General features: G+C 45.8%; 1 protein-coding gene across 11 annotated transcripts in view; it reads left to right on the top strand.

Annotated features, from left to right (window-relative positions):
• LOC308332708 (neurexin-1a-like) overlaps positions 1-18,015 on the top strand; it is a gene marked incomplete at both ends in the record, with an annotated part of 160,798 nt that overhangs the window by 80,365 nt on the left and 62,418 nt on the right. For 9 of the 11 annotated variants that reach the window (XM_080788734.1, XM_080788735.1, XM_080788730.1 and 6 more), the window contains 4 exons: positions 3,062-3,209; positions 4,865-4,995; positions 8,656-8,908; positions 17,685-17,888. In XM_080788734.1, coding sequence (XP_080644860.1) covers positions 3,062-3,209; positions 4,865-4,995; positions 8,656-8,908; positions 17,685-17,888 — 736 coding nt within the window. Of the gene's footprint in view, positions 1-3,043; positions 3,210-4,864; positions 4,996-8,655; positions 8,909-17,684; positions 17,889-18,015 lie in introns of all 11 variants that reach the window. The other 2 variants (XM_080788733.1, XM_080788737.1) reach the window with 1 other exon arrangement.

The raw sequence follows: 18,015 nt of genomic DNA, 5'->3' as shown, positions 1-18,015 counted from the left end.
TTTGAAAAAAAATATAGATTCCAATTTTGCGCCACATTTTCATGATTTTTCTAAAATAGCGATCTACAAGCTCATAGCGTGCCACTCTGTGGCGCGCTATGAGCTTGTAGATCTTCTATTTTTCAATAGCTAAATTATAACATAATGTTTAAAACACCAAAAGGGGTTCCCGTTCCCGCCCAAAATGAGTTAATACACTCACACTATTTCAACGTGCTAATGTGAAATATATATTAAAAAAAACCCATCATGGATAAAATAAATGGAACCTGTTACGGTACTAATTGATGGTTGGGTCCAATTGCTATTCAATCAACTCTTTATATACTTTCACACAATAGCGGCTGGATTTTTTTTCCCCCCTCACAGATATTCATTTTTCCAACAGAGGTGTCTGGAAACAAAGTCATTATTATCCACTCCTGATCGTCTCTCAGACACGGTGTGACGGTGATGGTGTGCGTAGGCCGGCTAATATCCCATTCTGACCTGAGATCAGATTCATACGAGGTTTCCACTGGACACCACACTGGTCTGATGAACCCATTCTGACCTGAGATCAGATTCTAAAAATGTCAGTCGCACTTCGATTCTTCAAAAAAAAAAATAGCAGATCTACAAGCTCATAGCGCGCCACCGAGTGGCGCGCTACGAGCTTGTAGGTCTGCTATTTTTCAATAGCTAAAGCATAACATGATGCATGACACCAAAATGGGTTCCCGGTCAGAATGGGATATCAGACGTATAGAATGCAGTCACGTGCACACTGTCTGCACTTCACACAATGGGAACACGTTTATGCCTGAGAATCTGAGGTCTACTACGTGACGGAAACATTGTTTAACCCATTCTGACCTGAGATCAGATTCATGCGAGGTTTCCACTGGACAACACACACTGGTCTGATAAACCCATTCTGACCTGAGATCAGATTCTAAAAAATGTCAGTCGTTCTTCGATTTTTCAAAAATAGCAGACCTACAAGCTCCTAGCGCGCCACTCGGTGGCGCGCTATGAGCTTGTAGATCTGCTATTTTTCAATAGCTAAAGCACGACATGATGCTATAACACCAAAATGGGTTCCCGTTCAGAATGGGTTAAGTATAAGTGTTCCTATTATGCTATGAGTGCAGACGGTGTTGTGCGGGTCATCTTTATTCTTATTCTCCACAGAGATCTCTTTAGAATATTTCCGTGATTTAAGCCAGGCTGCCATGAGACATTATATACCTTTACAATGATTCCAGACAGAATGTTTAGCTTGCTTCTTTTTAAGTTTATTCGTTGTCTTCTAGCGATTGAAAAATAGCAGATCTACAAGCTCATAGCTACGAGCTTGTAGGTCTGCTATTTTTGAAAAATCGAAGAACGACGACATAGAAACATAGCTTTTTCAGAAAACTGTCATGATGTAGAAGACAAAATGGGTTAATATTGTCGATAGTGTTGTAAAACATTGTAGTTGACTGGTGGAGCTAATTGGCTTGAAGGTAACTCATTCCACACAACTGAGCACTGCAGAGTATTAAAACAAGTCCTTTCCCTATACAGGCTGTGGAATTTGCGCGAGTTCCCTCACTAATAACCACTAACCTCAGTGATATCACTAAACTGACAGCAGTCTGTGTTCACCTCACTAATAACCACTAACCTCAGTGATATCACTAAACTGACAGCAGTCTGTGTTCACCTCACTAATAACCACTAACCTCAGTGATATCACTAAACTGACAGCAGTCTGTGTTCACCTCGCTGTAATCACTAACCTCAGTGATATCACTAAACTGACAGCAGTCTGTGTTCACCTCACTAATAACCACTAACCTCAGTGATATCACTAAACTGACAGCAGTCTGTGTTCACCTCACTGTAACCACTAACCTCAGTGATATCACTAAACTGACAGCAGTCTGTGTTCACCTCACTAATAACCACTAACCTCAGTGATATCACTAAACTGACAGCAGTCTGTGTTCACCTCACTAATAACCACTAACCTCAGTGATATCACTAAACTGACAGCAGTCTGTGTTCACCTCACTAATAACCACTAACCTCAGTGATATCACTAAACTGACAGCAGTCTGTGTTCACCTCACTAATAATCACTAACCTCAGTGATATCACTAAACTGACAGCAGTCTGTGTTCACCTCACTAATAACCACTAACCTCAGTGATATCACTAAACTGACAGCAGTCTGTGTTCACCTCACTAATAACCACTAACCTCAGTGATATCACTAAACTGACAGCAGTCTGTGTTCACCTCACTGTAACCACTAACCTCAGTGATATCACTAAACTGACAGCAGTCTGTGTTCACCTCGCTGTAATCACTAACCTCAGTGATATCACTAAACTGACAGCAGTCTGTGTTCACCTCACTGTAACCACTAACCTCAGTGATATCACTAAACTGACAGCAGTCTGTGTTCACCTCACTAATAACCACTAACCTCAGTGATATCACTAAACTGACAGCAGTCTGTGTTCACCTCACTAATAACCACTAACCTCAGTGATATCACTAAACTGACAGCAGTCTGTGTTCACCTCACTAATAACCACTAACCTCAGTGATATCACTAAACTGACAGCAGTCTGTGTTCACCTCACTAATAACCACTAACCTCAGTGATATCACTAAACTGACAGCAGTCTGTGTTCACCTCACTAATAACCACTAACCTCAGTGATATCACTAAACTGACAGCAGTCTGTGTTCACCTCACTAATAACCACTAACCTCAGTGATATCACTAAACTGACAGCAGTCTGTGTTCACCTCGCTGTAACCACTAACCTCAGTGATATCACTAAACTGACAGCAGTCTGTGTTCACCTCGCTGTAATCACTAACCTCAGTGATATCACTAAACTGACAGCAGTCTGTGTTCACCTCGCTGTAATCACTAACCTCAGTGATATCACTAAACTGACAGCAGTCTGTGTAATAACCACTAACCTCAGTGATATCACTAAACTGACAGCAGTCTGTGTAATAACCACTAACCTCAGTGATATCACTAAACTGACAGCAGTCTGTGTTCACCTCACAGGTGGACTTCTTCGCCATCGAGATGCTGGATGGCCACCTGTACCTGCTGCTGGACATGGGCTCGGGCACCACCAAGACCAGGGCCATCGACCGCAAGGTCAACGACGGGGAGTGGTACCACGTGGACTTCCAGAGGGACGGACGCTCAGGTACCGTAAACCACGGGTTCCCAAACCTTTTTCATGCCCCCACATTGACACTAATTAGCCCCGCGGACCCCCATTTGAAAATACATGCCACTGACCCCCCATAAGAGGAGATTTTTACGGCTCTAGCAGTGATTCTCAATCTCAACCCGTTTAATTTCAAGGACCCACAGAAAGCCTGAGGAAGGTCGCAAGACCGAAACGTTGCAATAAATGCTCTGAACCTAGCAAGTGCCTCGTCATCATCGCACCTGCTCCAAATTACCTACCGGGCGTGCGGAAGTCATCTCTGGATAAGGATCCACAGTTTGACATCTATACGGACCCCCATTTAATGGCATTTCTATCTCTGGGACCCCAATTTATATTGTAAATTCAATGGTAATTTAACTCTGAGGGCTGTATTTTGAGTGTCTTAAGTACCAGGTCTTATTCCCTAACTTGAGTAAACTAAAGACCTGGAGGCGTGATCAATGCCATTTGGCTATTCTGAGTGGCCAAAAAGCATTGATCACGCCTCCAGGTCTTTAGTTTACTCAAGTTAGGTAATAAGACCTGGTACTTAAGACACGCAAAATACAGCCCTGAGAGTGTACAAATGGACCCCTCGTCAGCCGGGCGCCTGATGGAGGGGAAAGGAACTGGTCGGAATAACAACCTCTGTCAGGTGAAAAGAAGCAGCTTGGACTACTCTATGCACAGAAGGAAGCATGAGGTCATTCTGTTGCTCTCCCAAAGTTGGCAGAGCGAGTATAGCGCCCCGGATTACTTAATTAATTATTAGATAATTGACACTGGGTGAAAGAAATGTGTTACAAATTTGTGGGATAAAAAAATATATATATTAAAAAGTCACACCCGTGTGAACTGAGTGGTGCAACTCTCCTCTCTCCCCCCCCCCCCCCCCTCCTCTCTCTCTGTCTCTCTCTCTCTCTCTCTCTCTCTCTCATTAGCAGGCAACAGTACCGCACTATCTCTCTCTCTCTGTTTCTGCGCCCCTACTGGTACTAATAGTCATACTCGTGCTCATACATTAACACACACATAGGCGGACGACACATAGGCGGACACGGACATTGCTGTTCCTCGGAGAGGTTGCACCACTCAAAAATATTTAAAAAAAAAATAACACCCCGCGGTGATGAGTAATGTGCTCGTGAAGGCGGCGATGACGCTACTGGTGACGGTGATGGTGGTGATGATGACGTCAATGATGATTGTGGTTGGTGTATTGTTGGCGCTTGTGATGAAGACCATCCTGCTCTCTCTACTGTATATAGCCGTGTTCTTGTCAGTGTTGGTATGACTAATAATGATGATGTGGGCGTTGAAAGTTGAGACCACAGCGCTGGAAAGTAACTCAGTACAGCCTACATTAACTTGAGTATTTTTCAGATTTTTGCAGCTTGCAAAAAAAAAGTGTGCTTTATTGTTCGTACATCAGCCACTGTATGACAACCGATATACAGGATCTGACTACTACTAGTACTCATTTTGTACTTTTACTCACGTAGAAAACGTGAAAGCGTCGGAACTATCTGATTTAGAAGGCCTTTGTAGAATCGTCCTCAGGTCTTAGGTACTGATTGTGTGTGTGTGTGTGTGTGTGTGTGTGTGTGTGTGTGTGTGTGTGTGTGTTGTGCGTGTGTGCGTACTAGGAACCATCTCGGTGAACAGCGTGCGGACAGCCTACACGGCTCCTGGAGACAGTGAGATCCTGGACCTGGACGACACCCTGTACCTCGGAGGACTGCCTGAGGACCGAGCCGGACTCATCTTCCCTACAGAGGTGTGTGGGTGTGGGGGGGGGGGGTGGTCCGGGGACCACCTGTGTGGTCCCTTATGGGTCCATTATGGTTTAATTTTTCGCTCTCAAGAGTTAAATTATTGTTAAACATCTGCGTTTACTTAGTTTACAAGAAGTCAACACAATTAGAGAATGTAGAACAATCGTTATTTTGGACAATGTTTGCCCGTTATCTCGACAATGGTACCGCATCAATACAGCATGGAATTGTGGACAAAATGTTATCCAACGATAAGAAAATATTCAATGTTTTGAGTCTGCGAGGCCAAATCTCATTAGTGGTCTGTGGCTCAAATGTGGATGAACTATGGGCCTTGATGTGAGGTTTGAAAACAACTGCAAACTGCAACCAGAACATGCATTCAATCAGCCAGCCTACATAGAGCAGCTTCAATACTGACTGAACATATAATGTAGTATTAGTGATATGACGGCTTTTCTGTCACATCACAGGTTTACAAAAATTACAGTAGAGAAACATGTTGAGGATGCAGGGCAAAACTCTTAAGATATGTGACCAAATTTGACTGAGGGACTGCCATTGGATCTTTTAGAATTTTCATTCTCAAAGTAGGGAATCATATATAGCTTCAAATTGACATATTGGGTTGTTCAGTTTCACCCACCAGTTTTGGAGATATGGCTTATAGAGTAATGTCTTGCAGAAAACAGCGAGTTGAGAAAACGGGCTTGAAACTGCATGAGTTTTTCTTGATGTCATAAACTGTATCAGCATTTGTTGCGTTGGTTCATGTGCTAAAAGAGTGACTTTGAGAGCTGTTCCCCCGTTACAATGGAAGTCAATGAGCGAAATAACTCATGGAATGGAATAGTTTGCCCATAATAAGGTATAAGAAAACAACCCAAACCTCTCACAAAGTGGTCTTATATAACTCATTTTGAAAAAGAAACAAAAGATGTTTTTCTCCTCTTGTGAAAAGCTGGAATTTGGCAGGCTCTCAGTCAAATCTGGTCACATATAATACACACATTACACGCATTATCCAGCTGGTACAGTATGTACTGTACTGTACTGTACTGTACAGTACACAAAGTTAAGCAGTGGTGGAGTACTTTTAGTTTACTCGAGTATTGCCAATTATCTGTATTTTACTTCTACTCCACTGCGTCTCAGAGGCAAATATTGCACTTTTACTCAACTACAATTATTTGAAAACTGTAGTTGCTAGATACTTTATTATTACATTTTAACATACATTAACCACTGCAGTCGTCCTGGGCTGTACACTTCAGCTATATTTGAAACGCATTGCGGTGCAGAGCTTGTAGATCTGCTATTTTTCAAAAGGCTTTAATACTTTTTGAAAACTGTACAATTATGCTTATAACACTTTGACTGCGGCCTGGTGGCCACAAGTGATAAATAGCTTGCAATTGCGCGGGCTGGAATTGGGGAGATTACAACTCAAGTGCTTCTGTTTTCCCCGCTCGCAGACCTTCATTGTAAGAAAAGATAGCCTACGCAGGCTATCTTTCACGAGAAACGTTTATATTTTGATCGCAATGCGATGAAAAAGGGGGGAGAGCAATTTAGCGGTGCCGTTTCAGATCCCTATAAAGTGATATAAAATGTATATATAACCAACGTCAATTGCATACAACCAATGGGCTAATTAAACACGAATATATACGCCAATAGCAGACAATGTATTAATTAGCACTTTTTGGTCACACTCGACTCTCCTGTTATTATTAATCATGTTTCAGGTTGATAATTTATGTTTCAAGTTAATCATACTATCAAGTATTCATTACTAACTCTGGCTGCATTTAGTGACACATATGTCTGGAAGTAGGCTATACATACATTGTGTTGGCAACGGCTTTGTGTCTGTGAGATGGGAAATAGTTATCGGAATGATCTTGTCGTCTGGAAGTTATCAGACATTCTCTGTATATCGTTCTGATGCGCAGAACGCCACACGCAACAGTAAAAGCAAGGATTCTGCAACAATAAAGGAGCAGTTGGGAATCACTTTCTTGCTTTAATGGTGTGGAATGGGGGCATTTTCAACGTTTTCTTTGTGCACATGCTGCGCAGAACACCATGTACATACGCTGCTTTTGTTTCATGATTTATGACTGAATACTTTTCATATTGCTGAATGAATATAAATTAAGCTATATTATTTACCCCCGACAATACTGTACAATAATCTGAAAACTGATTGCCAGCCCATTTCCCAGAAAGTTTCCTGCTTTAAACAGTTATCATGCAATCCAAACTGTGATCTCCTCCCACTTATTCTTGTAGCGCCGCCGGTTCCAGGGACCCCCAGTGGTCCTAGATGGACCCTTTACGGGTCTTTTAAGTCCAAGAATCTCTCTTCGACTCCAATCTACATTGTGCAAAACACAGCTCAAGTACCGCACGAACAAAGGTAATGAACAAAAACAAGGCCAGGGAAAGCATATATCGTCCAAGGCCAAGAAAAATAAACTCCACTCAAAAGGTTTTTTCATAGAAGTACTGCTTAACTCCCAAGTGGTGCGGGGAAAAAAGAAATCCAAGGCGCTCCGCTCCGTCTCCGAGCAAAATATAAAAAATATGAACTCCACCCATATCTGAAAAGGAAAGTGATTAGCCTGTAGCGACCCAACAAACAGAAAAAAACAAATCTACCCTCGTTTGAACCTTTGCACTAAAACATCCGGGACAACGCTCCACGCGTCCCAGACTCTTCACCCTTCTGGCTCCCAAACACTATGAAATGAACTCCCCACTGCAATCAGAACTACAGACTCACTCCCACTCTTCCGCCGTATAATCTGAAAACTCACCTCTTCAGACTCCACCTTAGCCTGCAAGGCTGTTGCCGTAGCACTTGCCCTAGCCTCGACGACCTTGCAGGTGTATACAAAAGGCTAATATAAATATAGATAGCATGCTATGTAGACAGATGCCAGGTTCATCATTGATCTGCCTTCTATAGCATTCTATAGTCTTCATAGCTTCATGTACGGCTATTCTACTGTTAGACGAATGTTCTCTTGGTTTACTTTGCTTATGATCCTAGATGACTATTTCTATGCGTTTGATGTATTACCTTGTGTTGTCCTTGCTTAGATTAAGAGCATCTGTTAAATGCCGAGGGAGTTTCAGCCGGAAGGCAAAGCTCTCTGTCTAACCGAGCAATCTTTGTTCCTTCTCTCACCTATATGGTGATGAAGTGTGGGTCATGACCGAAAGAATAAGGTCGCGAATACAAGCGGCCGGAATGAGTTTTCTTCAACGTACGGGTGGCTGGCATCTCCCTTAGAGGTATAGGGTGAAAAGTTCAGTCATGCGAGAGAGACTGAGAGCCAGCTTTAGGTGGTTCACGCCTCTCGGGCGTCTCCCTATAGGGAGGTCCTCGATGCACGTCCCACTGGGAGGACACCCTGGGAGTCAGACCATGTCGCAGTTGGAGGAAACACATCGACTCACTGGCCTTGGAACGTCTCGGGATCCCTCAGGAGGAAGTTACTAATGTTGCTCTGGACTGGAGAGGGAAGTCTGGAGCTCTCTGGTGGAGCTGTTGTCCCCACGACCCGACTACGGATAAGCGGTTGAAGATGGCTTGATGGATGCTAAATGCCTAAATTGTAAATTGTCTCTTTTCTGACCCTTGTCGTCCTCAGGTGTGGACGGCCCTGTTGAACTACGGCTACGTGGGCTGCGTGCGGGACCTGTTCGTGGACGGCCAGAGCAAGGACATCCGGCGGCTGGCCGAGGCGCAGCGGGCGGTGGGCGTCAAGCCCTCGTGCTCCCGCGAGGCGCCCAAGCAGTGCCTGTCCAACCCCTGCCAGCACAGCGGCACCTGCCGCGAGGGCTGGAACCGCTACGTGTGCGACTGCTCCGGCACCGGCTACCTGGGACGCTCCTGCGAGAGAGGTGAGGAACTCGGAGCTTGTGGTGATTCTCAACCTGTGTGTGTGGGCTGTGAGGATATTGCGAGTGGGGCCCTCACTTTAAAAGAAATGAAGGAAGCGATGCCTGGGTTCGGTCAGAGTGAGACAGAGTAACGACATTGAGGGGGCGTTATGTCAGCGTTATGATAACGCTGACGAAGGCCATTTGCTGGCATTTTCTTCATTTCAACCTGTATGTCCGAGCCTTGCACCGTAAGGATTTTGTTCTAACCTGGAGTGTTGCGGGTTGTCTGCTTTCGGCAGTACTTTGTTGCTAAGTATTGCACAGTGACAACTAAAGTCTCTGTAATGTTTATGTTGTACTATTACTAAAAGAAACTTAAGATCATTAAGTCCAGTTCATTCACTCTTTGCAATGCTCTTCGCCAATGTAGACTGGGCCTGGCCCCATGAAGTGAACGGAGTTTTCGCAACTCTGTCTTATACTCTATGGCTCTGGGTTCGTTCACGGTGTCTTTTGCAAACGCTCTTCTGTGGAACAGTTAAAGGTATATTCAGTGATTTCACTTAATTCAAATATCACTTATTTTTTTGTTTTGTTGTAATAATCCTCTCTACTATAGAGTGTGCTGACCATATAAGGAGTTCCTCCCTGTCCCCAGTTAACCCCTGGGGGTCAACAAAACCTTATAGGTTTCGTTTTTGGCTCTCTATCCTGATTGGATGAAAAGCTTAGGTCCCAGCCAAAAACGAAACCTAAGGTTTTTTGAGTGAAATCACTGAATATACCTTTAAGTGTTAAGAGATGCAGGGTATATAATCGGTATAGCGTATATCGAAAGCAGAACCCAAAGTTCTGCTCGTGGTGAGGCAGACCGTATAGGAGAAAGGTGCTGAGGCACTCCGTCTTCCGGGGGAAAGAAATATAGATTTATTGAGCAAAGGCAACAACAGCTGACCCGACGCGTTTCGACACTTGGGTCTCCAACAGGCTCCGACAATCAGGGTGATTAGTCACACTTAAGTATAAAGGCTGTGGGTGGCATTCGAGTGATTCCGACCGATGAATACATCACACATCAGAGGATGCCTTAACACCCACCGCAGAAGTCATATTTGATGCAGAATAAATATGTATATAGTGCACAACATAAGTGACCCAAACCATCATAAATAAATAAATAAAAACAGTTAAGTGAGGAGACAAACATCCCCAATCACTTGCTCTCGCATAATTGGCAAAACACCACACACAAGATTTAATGACAATATAAAATGAATACCTGTGTGAACTGAGTGGTGCAACTCCCCTCTCCCCCTGCCTCTATCTCTCTCCCTCTCTCTCTGTAATTAGCACTAGGCAACAGTGCAACACTATCTCTCTCTCTCTCTCTGGCAAAACAGCGCCCCTACTGGTACTCATAGTCACATACAGCCACACACATAGCCACATAGTCACATACATAGTCACATAGGTTAACACGGACATTTCTGTTCCTTGGAGTGGTTGCACCACTCAAAAAGGTAAAACGAATGTCATTGAATGTCATTTCTTATGAGTTGTCGTTACCGATAAATACGAAGGAACTTAATGTTATAGTTCCTTTGATCCAAGCCGGAACGCATACAGTACATAGCTTTGAACCTGCATGCAACCGTTCACTTCAAACACTTCAGAGTCAGACACTTCTTGCGAGTGCGCCTGCAGATCCAGAGAGAAGGTGGAGAATGACTCACTGAACGTATAACTAAACCACCGCGGCCTCCCAGCCTACCTACGAGCTCACATAAGAGATGCAACACGTGCTGGTGGCGGAGCTTGTATAGATTCAGGTTCAGTGTCTTCCTCAAGGACACCGAACCCCCCCTATATACGCAGCACGGCACGGCAGGGAGCTGAGAACGACGGAAAAAAAGAACTGGAGGTACTATAAGGTGTTGGTGGAAGAGGGGCGGACGGATGGAGAGATTGAGAAAGCCCAGGGAGGGGATCGAGGGAGAGTTCAAATTGAGTGACACTGTAGGAGGGACGGTGAGAGACAGTACGAGAGAGAGTGGCGGGGCGTGGAGGAGAGAGGGTTTCGCTGCACACAGACAGACAGACAGACAGACAGACAGGGGTCCCGATCTCTTTACGGTGACTAGAAAAGAGGTGTGTACGCACGAGGAGGCAAGGAGAAGAGAAGCGTGAGATGAGAGCCAAACAGAGACATCAGGGAGGGAAGGAGAAGTTATACTTTTCAATTCCACATTATTATAAAGGAAATACTCCGTTAGAATTAAAAGGCCTGCATTCAACGTTCCACTCGAGGCAAAAGTCTAAATTAACGAAAGGAAAAGCAAGTCAGATCTTAAAAAAAAAATTGTCAAAGCTTTTCGAATATCTTTGACTAGTATAAAATAGCACTTAATGGCTTAATGTGTGCTTTGAATTAATGCTCAAGTAACTAAGTAACTCTAAAGCTGTCAAATAATTGTATAATGGAGTATAAAAACTACAGCCAAATTGACTCTAATTAGCCCTGCGGACCCCCATTTGAAAAACATATGCCCAAAAAAAAGGAAAAAGTGAGGTTGTATTCTTTTGGTATGCTGGTCCAAGTGGTTAGGTATACCGCTTGAATAAATGTATGTACCACCACCGAGGAGAGGGAGGGAGGGAGGGAGAACAGCACATATGAGTGACAGAGGAGGTTGGAAGAGATTGGGGAGTGGAGTGGAACCATTTGGGTGGAACCGTGAGATGACAGCCTAGGTGGAGGGAGAGAGAGAGAGACAGAGAGAGAAACAGATTGAAACGGTTGAATTTGAAAGAAAAGGAACAAAATGAGGGAGGGGAGAGGGGGTGAGGGGGGGGTTTGTTGGGAACATAACCGGCGACTCAAACCGTCACTCAAACAGTTACAAGTGCGACCAGAGAGAGCGAGGAGAAATGGAGGGGGAGGGGGTGCCAGAGCGAATGGGACGGAGAGATTGGCAGATGAAGCGATGTGGCGCTGTTAGAGAGAGAGAGAGGTATAAAAAGAAAGGGAGAGAGAGAGAGACAGCGGCAGTCAGTCAGACGAGGACGGTGTTTTTTGTGCTTGGTGTCTCTGAAGCGATGATTGTACTATCATCTAACAACACGAGATGTACAAACACACACACACACACACACACACACACATGCGCGTGCGCGCGCACACACACAGGAGAACATGCACTCACTCACTCGCGCGCACGGCACTTCTGACTGAGGTGTTTTTCTCGAAAATGTCTTCCTTAAACTCAAGCACGACAAACCGCTGTCAAGCGTTTAGATAGTGGGGGGGGGGTCTTTGTCTCTCTCTCTCTCTCTCTCTCCATTCCCTCTCTGCCTCACTCTCTCTCCTATAGCGACAGGACGATAGTCCTTCTCAGCGCTCATGGCGATAGAAAGGCTCAACGTCGTCGTATCGTTGAGATTCAGCCGTACATTGGACCCGAGTTTGGCCCTGCACTTTAGACCGTTACTTTGTTCCCGTATCTCCTTTGCCAAAAGTAGCAAGTTTGTAAGCATGTAGATCTGCACATTTTGTTTGGCTGATGTTCCCTCCCCAATAATATGGAATACCGGGTTGCAAGTAACAAAAGTGCCAGTGTGTGTGTGTGTGTGTGTGTGTGTGTGTGTGTGTGTGTGTGCGTGCGTGCGCGTTGTTGTTGTTGTTGTTGTTGCACTGGCAGATTGGTCAGGATTCCAAGCTAATAATATACTTGGAGAGAAGAGAATGTCCTGGTATGGGAGTCTCCCTAGAAGGAGTGCAGCCCATGGATAGCGTCATCGCTACGGGCAGAGATGTACTGAGGAGGTGCTAGCCTGATTATCAGACTGTACTTAGGTGCAGTCCTGGGGCTCAGAGACTGACATGGACCAAGCAGCACTGTTTAACCCATTCTGAACGGGAACCCATGTTGGTGTTAGCATCATGTTATGCTTTACCTATTGAAAAATAGCAGATCTACAAGCTCATAGCGCGCCACCGAGTGGCGCGCTACGAGCTTGTAGGTCTGCTATTTTTGAAGAATCGAAGAACGACTGACATTTTTTAGAATCTGATCTCAGGTCAGAATGGGTTCACCAGACCAGTGTGTGTCCAGTGGAAACCTCGTATGAATCTGATCTCAGGTCAGAATGGGTTAAAACACTAACACCACCTGGCTGTAACAATGCCAGGTGGAATGAGATCCTTTAAGGTCAGATATCTAAAGCAGTATTAGAACAGCTTCAATGGGTTATTATACTCTTGTTCCGTCACTAAAGATTATCCCCTGGATTTTTGTTTACTCTGGCAATCGACCCATTTACCAGTTGAGGTATTTTGGTACTTTATTACTTGAGTATTTCCCATTTCCAATACTTTTACTCCTACTCCTCCACTACATCTTCAGCCCTATTATACATTTCGGGCCATTTGATAACAGCCGATCTACAAGCTCACAGTGATCTGCTGTTTTCAAATGACGTATTATCCGTTTGAAAACATGAAATGGGGACATTCTTTAGCACAATGAGCTCTTTTTTACTGTTGGCACTTTAAGTACATTTTGAAGCCAATATGTTTGTAGTAGTATAGTATAGTTCACCCCCTCAAAAAAAAAGCCTTATTTTCCATCAATTATACACAGCCCACGATAAAGCCTCGAATTCACGGAGGAGACAATGTTTGTTTTTGTCGCATGCATGCGTTCCCCGAGCCAAGAGCATCTCGACGACCTCCGTTTGAGGAGAGACTCAAAGAATCCTCCTCCTCCTACCACTTGGCCCAGGAATTATTCTCACTATTGTTTTTGGGACGCGATAATAATCGTGACACGAAATGTGCCTAATATACCTCTCTCTCTCTCTCTCTCTCTCTCTCTCTACTGTCTCTACTGTACAGTCCCTCTCTCTCTCTCTCTCTCTCTCCCTGTGCACTGAGGGGTCACTAACTGCTAGTTCAGTGGATTAAAGGAAGCACAGATGGACCAACAGATGGAGAGAGTGATTGCCCATGTTGTTTACTCCTCTTCTACCTGCCGTTTTCACCCTCCCTTTTTCATATACTCTCTCCCCCGTTCTTGCTCTCTCTCTCCTTTGTCCACACGTGCACACGCAGACGTACACGCACACACACACACACACAACCTCTCTCCTCCTGTTCTTTTAATGAACAAAGATGGCTGCCTCATGTGCGAGCGCGCGGCCGTCGCCCCCCAGATGAATATCGCAAAGATGCAGCCATGGACGCATTTTCAAGGTTGCACTTTCTTTCCTATCTGCTTCTCTCTCTCTCTCTCTCTCTCTCTCTCTCTCTCTCTCTCTCTCTCTCACTCTTTCACTTTCACTTTCTTGCTCTCTCTCTCTCTCTCTCTCTCTCTCTCTCTCTCTCTCTCTCTCTCTCTCTCTCTCCCTCCATGTGATGTTGTGCCTGGTAGTGAGTCAGGTGCCATGGCAAAAAAAAAGGAAGACATTTAGTCGGCTGCCTCCCTTATCGAGATGTGTGCGCACGTACGTACGCACGCCCGTCCGTGCACGTGTATGATGTATGGACGTGTGTGTGTGTGTGTGTGTGTGTGTGTGTGTGTGTGAGTGTGAGTGTTATGTTATCTGTGATATAACAGGCCAACTACCTCTCTTTTCCTCAAGTTAATGAGGATTCATTTGCATTTTCGCCAAGAGCTTTCTCTCCCTTTTTTCTTCCCTCACTTCTCTCTCTCTCTCTCTCTCTCTCTCTCCCCCCCCCCTTCGCTCTCTTTCTTTACTGAACCCTCCTCTGTTCGCACTTAAATTCACTCACTTATTCCGACGGACGCACAAGAGCACGCACACACACACACACACACACATACACACACACACATACACACACACACACACACACACACACACACACACACACACACACATACACACACACACACGCTGCTATCTCCCTCTTAGCTCATCAGTATTCATGAGCCCTCCTGCTCTTCCTGTTCTCTTGTTTTTGCCTCGGCTCCAACGGTCGAGAGAGAGAGAGAGAGAGGGAGGGAGAGAGAGAGAGAGAGAGAGAGAGATAGGGAGAGAGAGAGAGGGAGGGAGGGAGGGAGTGAGGGAGGGGGGAGAGAGCGCGAGAGAGAGGGAGACAAGCAGCGTGTGTTTAGCTGTATATGTAATTGGGGCCAGTCGGTAAAAAAAAAGAGGAAAGGAGACATAAAACGAGCAGACACAGGTCCTTAGAGGTGTGCGTGCGCACGTGCGTGTGTTCGCACGTGCGTGCATGTGTGTGTGCATGTGTGTGTGTGTGTGTGCGAGGTCCTTGGAGGTAACCAGTGTTCTCGGGCATGCAGGAGGAGGAGGAGGAGGAGGAGGAGGAGGAGGGTTCGGCCTCCGGGCAGGTATATACGGCGCCGCGGACACAAGACGATGAATATGCAGAAGAGTGCGACAAATGACATTAAAGCGGGATCACCTGCGCTTGTTACACGGTGACTCTGGGGTCCATGGCGGTGGGGGGGAGGGGGAGACACCTGCTGGCTGTCTGGCTGGCTGGCTGGCTGGCGCCCACGCCTTTCCTTCACTCGGGGACGTGCACACGTACAGTAGACATCAAAGCGTGCAGGGCTTCCTTCAGCCCCTATAGCTTCCCCTTTTATACCCTGTCTGTAAAGCAACTGCCCCTCTCCAGAGAGTCCAGACCACGACGGATGCAGCATTTATACTGCTATGGTGGAAGAAATGCTAAATTAAATGCCACTCCTCTCCTTTTCCACATGCCATGCCGGAAGGCTAGCATTAAAGGAGAAATGCTTTTTTTCCCCCCGAAGTCTCCTGCAACGTGAACACTTTTTTTGTGTATTTTTGTCCCAAAGGTGCCCTCTTACAGTACGGGGTTTCAGCCACCATACCTCTCTAACACTCTGTGCACGTCCCAGCCTTCGCTCTCCCCCTCAGTCCAGTCTGGATGTGTTCGGTCAGGTTGGCATTCAGCGGGGCAGCCCGACCTCCAGGACTGCTGGCGGGGTTTTTCCTTTGCTTTATTGTTTTCATTGTTGTTGCCATATATATATATATATATATATATACAGTATAGTCATGAACATGTATTGTACGGAGCCCCTGAATGGCCATGCATTCAAAATATATTTTATCTTGTACGTACAAGATATTATCTTGTACGTAATACTATAGAGGGGGCTCAGGGATGGGGGGGCAGGTTGTTCATTCAGCTGTTGTTCATAAAGGCTGTTGGTCAGTCTGTTGTTTCTGGACCGGATGGATCGATATCTTCTACCAGAGGGCAAATACAATATACATAAATATAAATATACAATAGGCCTATATGCTTTAGGGCTTAATTGGTGAATGTCCGGTCACTCAACGTCAAATTGGCTCTGTCTACCCCTCCCTCCCTCACTCCCTCCCTCCCTCACTCCCTCCCTCCCTCCCTCCCTCCCTATACCTCCTGCCTACATTCCTTTTTTTATCATCTCTCCCCCTCCCTTTTCTCCCCGTCAATTATATTTCTATCTCCATTTCCACGCGTGCATGCGTGTGTGTCCACCACCACTTACCTCCTCTCTCTCTCTCTTACCCTCTGTCTTCATCATTTCTCTCCCCTCCCCCGTCTCTCTCTCTCTCTCTTCTCCCCTCCCCCTGTGTGTGTGTGTGTGTGTGTGTGTGTGTGTGTGTGTGTGTGTGTGTGCGTGTGCGTTCCTGAGCGAGTTCATGGGACCCTCTTTCCTTTTCCGTGTGTCTCATCTTATCGCCGCCGCTCCTCCCCGCCGTCTGCCATGTCGTCTCCTCAGACGCCACCAACCTGCCGTGTGTCGGCAGTAATATAAGTTCATGAAGGGGTGTGTGTGTGTGTGTGTGTGTGTGTGTGTGTGCGCGCGTGTGTGTAAATGCTGGATGGCACTTACACCCGCCTTAGTTCTAATGAGAGCGCAAAATCTCTCTTGGAAGAGCCACCCATCGGCAACCTTCCCCGTGTTTCTTCACTAGTTCCGATCCAGAAGAACACACAGTTTTCTGGCCACTGCTTACAGAGCTGACAATGAGGTTATAATATCTTCACTTCTTCTCTGGAGTCCTGCCTCAAAGCAGACCAGAGGTAGAAAACTGTCGTTCCCTGATGTCATCGCTATAGGGGCACGTGCATCAGTATTAGTAAGCAGGAACTATGGGGATGGCGATGAAGGACCGGGAAGTCTGGTGTGGCATTGTGAAATCCATGATCTCGACTGCAGTCGAAAAATGATGATGATGATGTGTGTGTCTCTCTTCTCAGACGCCACCATCCTGTCGTATGACGGCCGGTGTTGATTTCGTTGACTAAAACTAAAAATGTTCGTCGGCTACCTTTTTTCACTGAGGAAAACTAAATGGAAACTACATGAAAACTAATCTATGATGATGACTAAAGGTATTGACAATTTTGTCAACAAATATAAACTAGACTAAAATGTTAGGAAGGAACTAGTGTACAAGAGATCCAGTATAAGTCATTTTACACTTGGTTGCATCAAATTTGTGACCTAAATTTAACAATATGAATGGACAATGAAGGTCCCCAGGAGCTTTTTTTTTTTTACAGGGCCTCAAACCCAGTTCAGAGCGGTCCAAGTTCCCTGAAGGGCCCCTGAGAGCCAAGGGCCCCTGGGCCATGGTCCCACTGGACCGATGGCTAATTTGGCCCTGGTGTGTGTGTGTGTGTGTGTCTCTCTCCTCCAGACGCCACCATCCTGTCGTACGACGGCAGTAAGTTCATGAAGGTGTGTGTGTGTGTGTGTGTGTGTGTGTGTGTGTCTCTCTCCTCCAGACGCCACCATCCTGTCGTACGACGGCAGTAAGTTCATGAAGGTGCAGCTCCCCGTGGCCATGCACACGGAGGCGGAGGACGTGTCCCTGCGGTTCCGCTCCCAGCGGGCCTACGGCGTCCTCATGGCCACCACGTCACGGAACTCCGCCGACACGCTGCGCCTGGAGCTGGACGGAGGCCGCGTCCGGCTCACCGTCAACCTAGGTACGCGCACGCACACACACCATGCACACACAGACACGCGCACACACACACATACACGTGCACCCACATTCAGGTTTATTTGTATTACTGTACTTGTGAGGACGTCTAAAACGTTAGGACGCCTTTG

This window comes from Protomyctophum bolini (genome assembly GCF_963924005.1).
Source record: "Protomyctophum bolini genome assembly, chromosome: 18".
In the NCBI taxonomy this organism is placed as follows: Eukaryota; Metazoa; Chordata; class Actinopteri; order Myctophiformes; family Myctophidae; genus Protomyctophum; species Protomyctophum bolini.
This window is presented reverse-complemented; position numbering and strand designations above follow the sequence as displayed.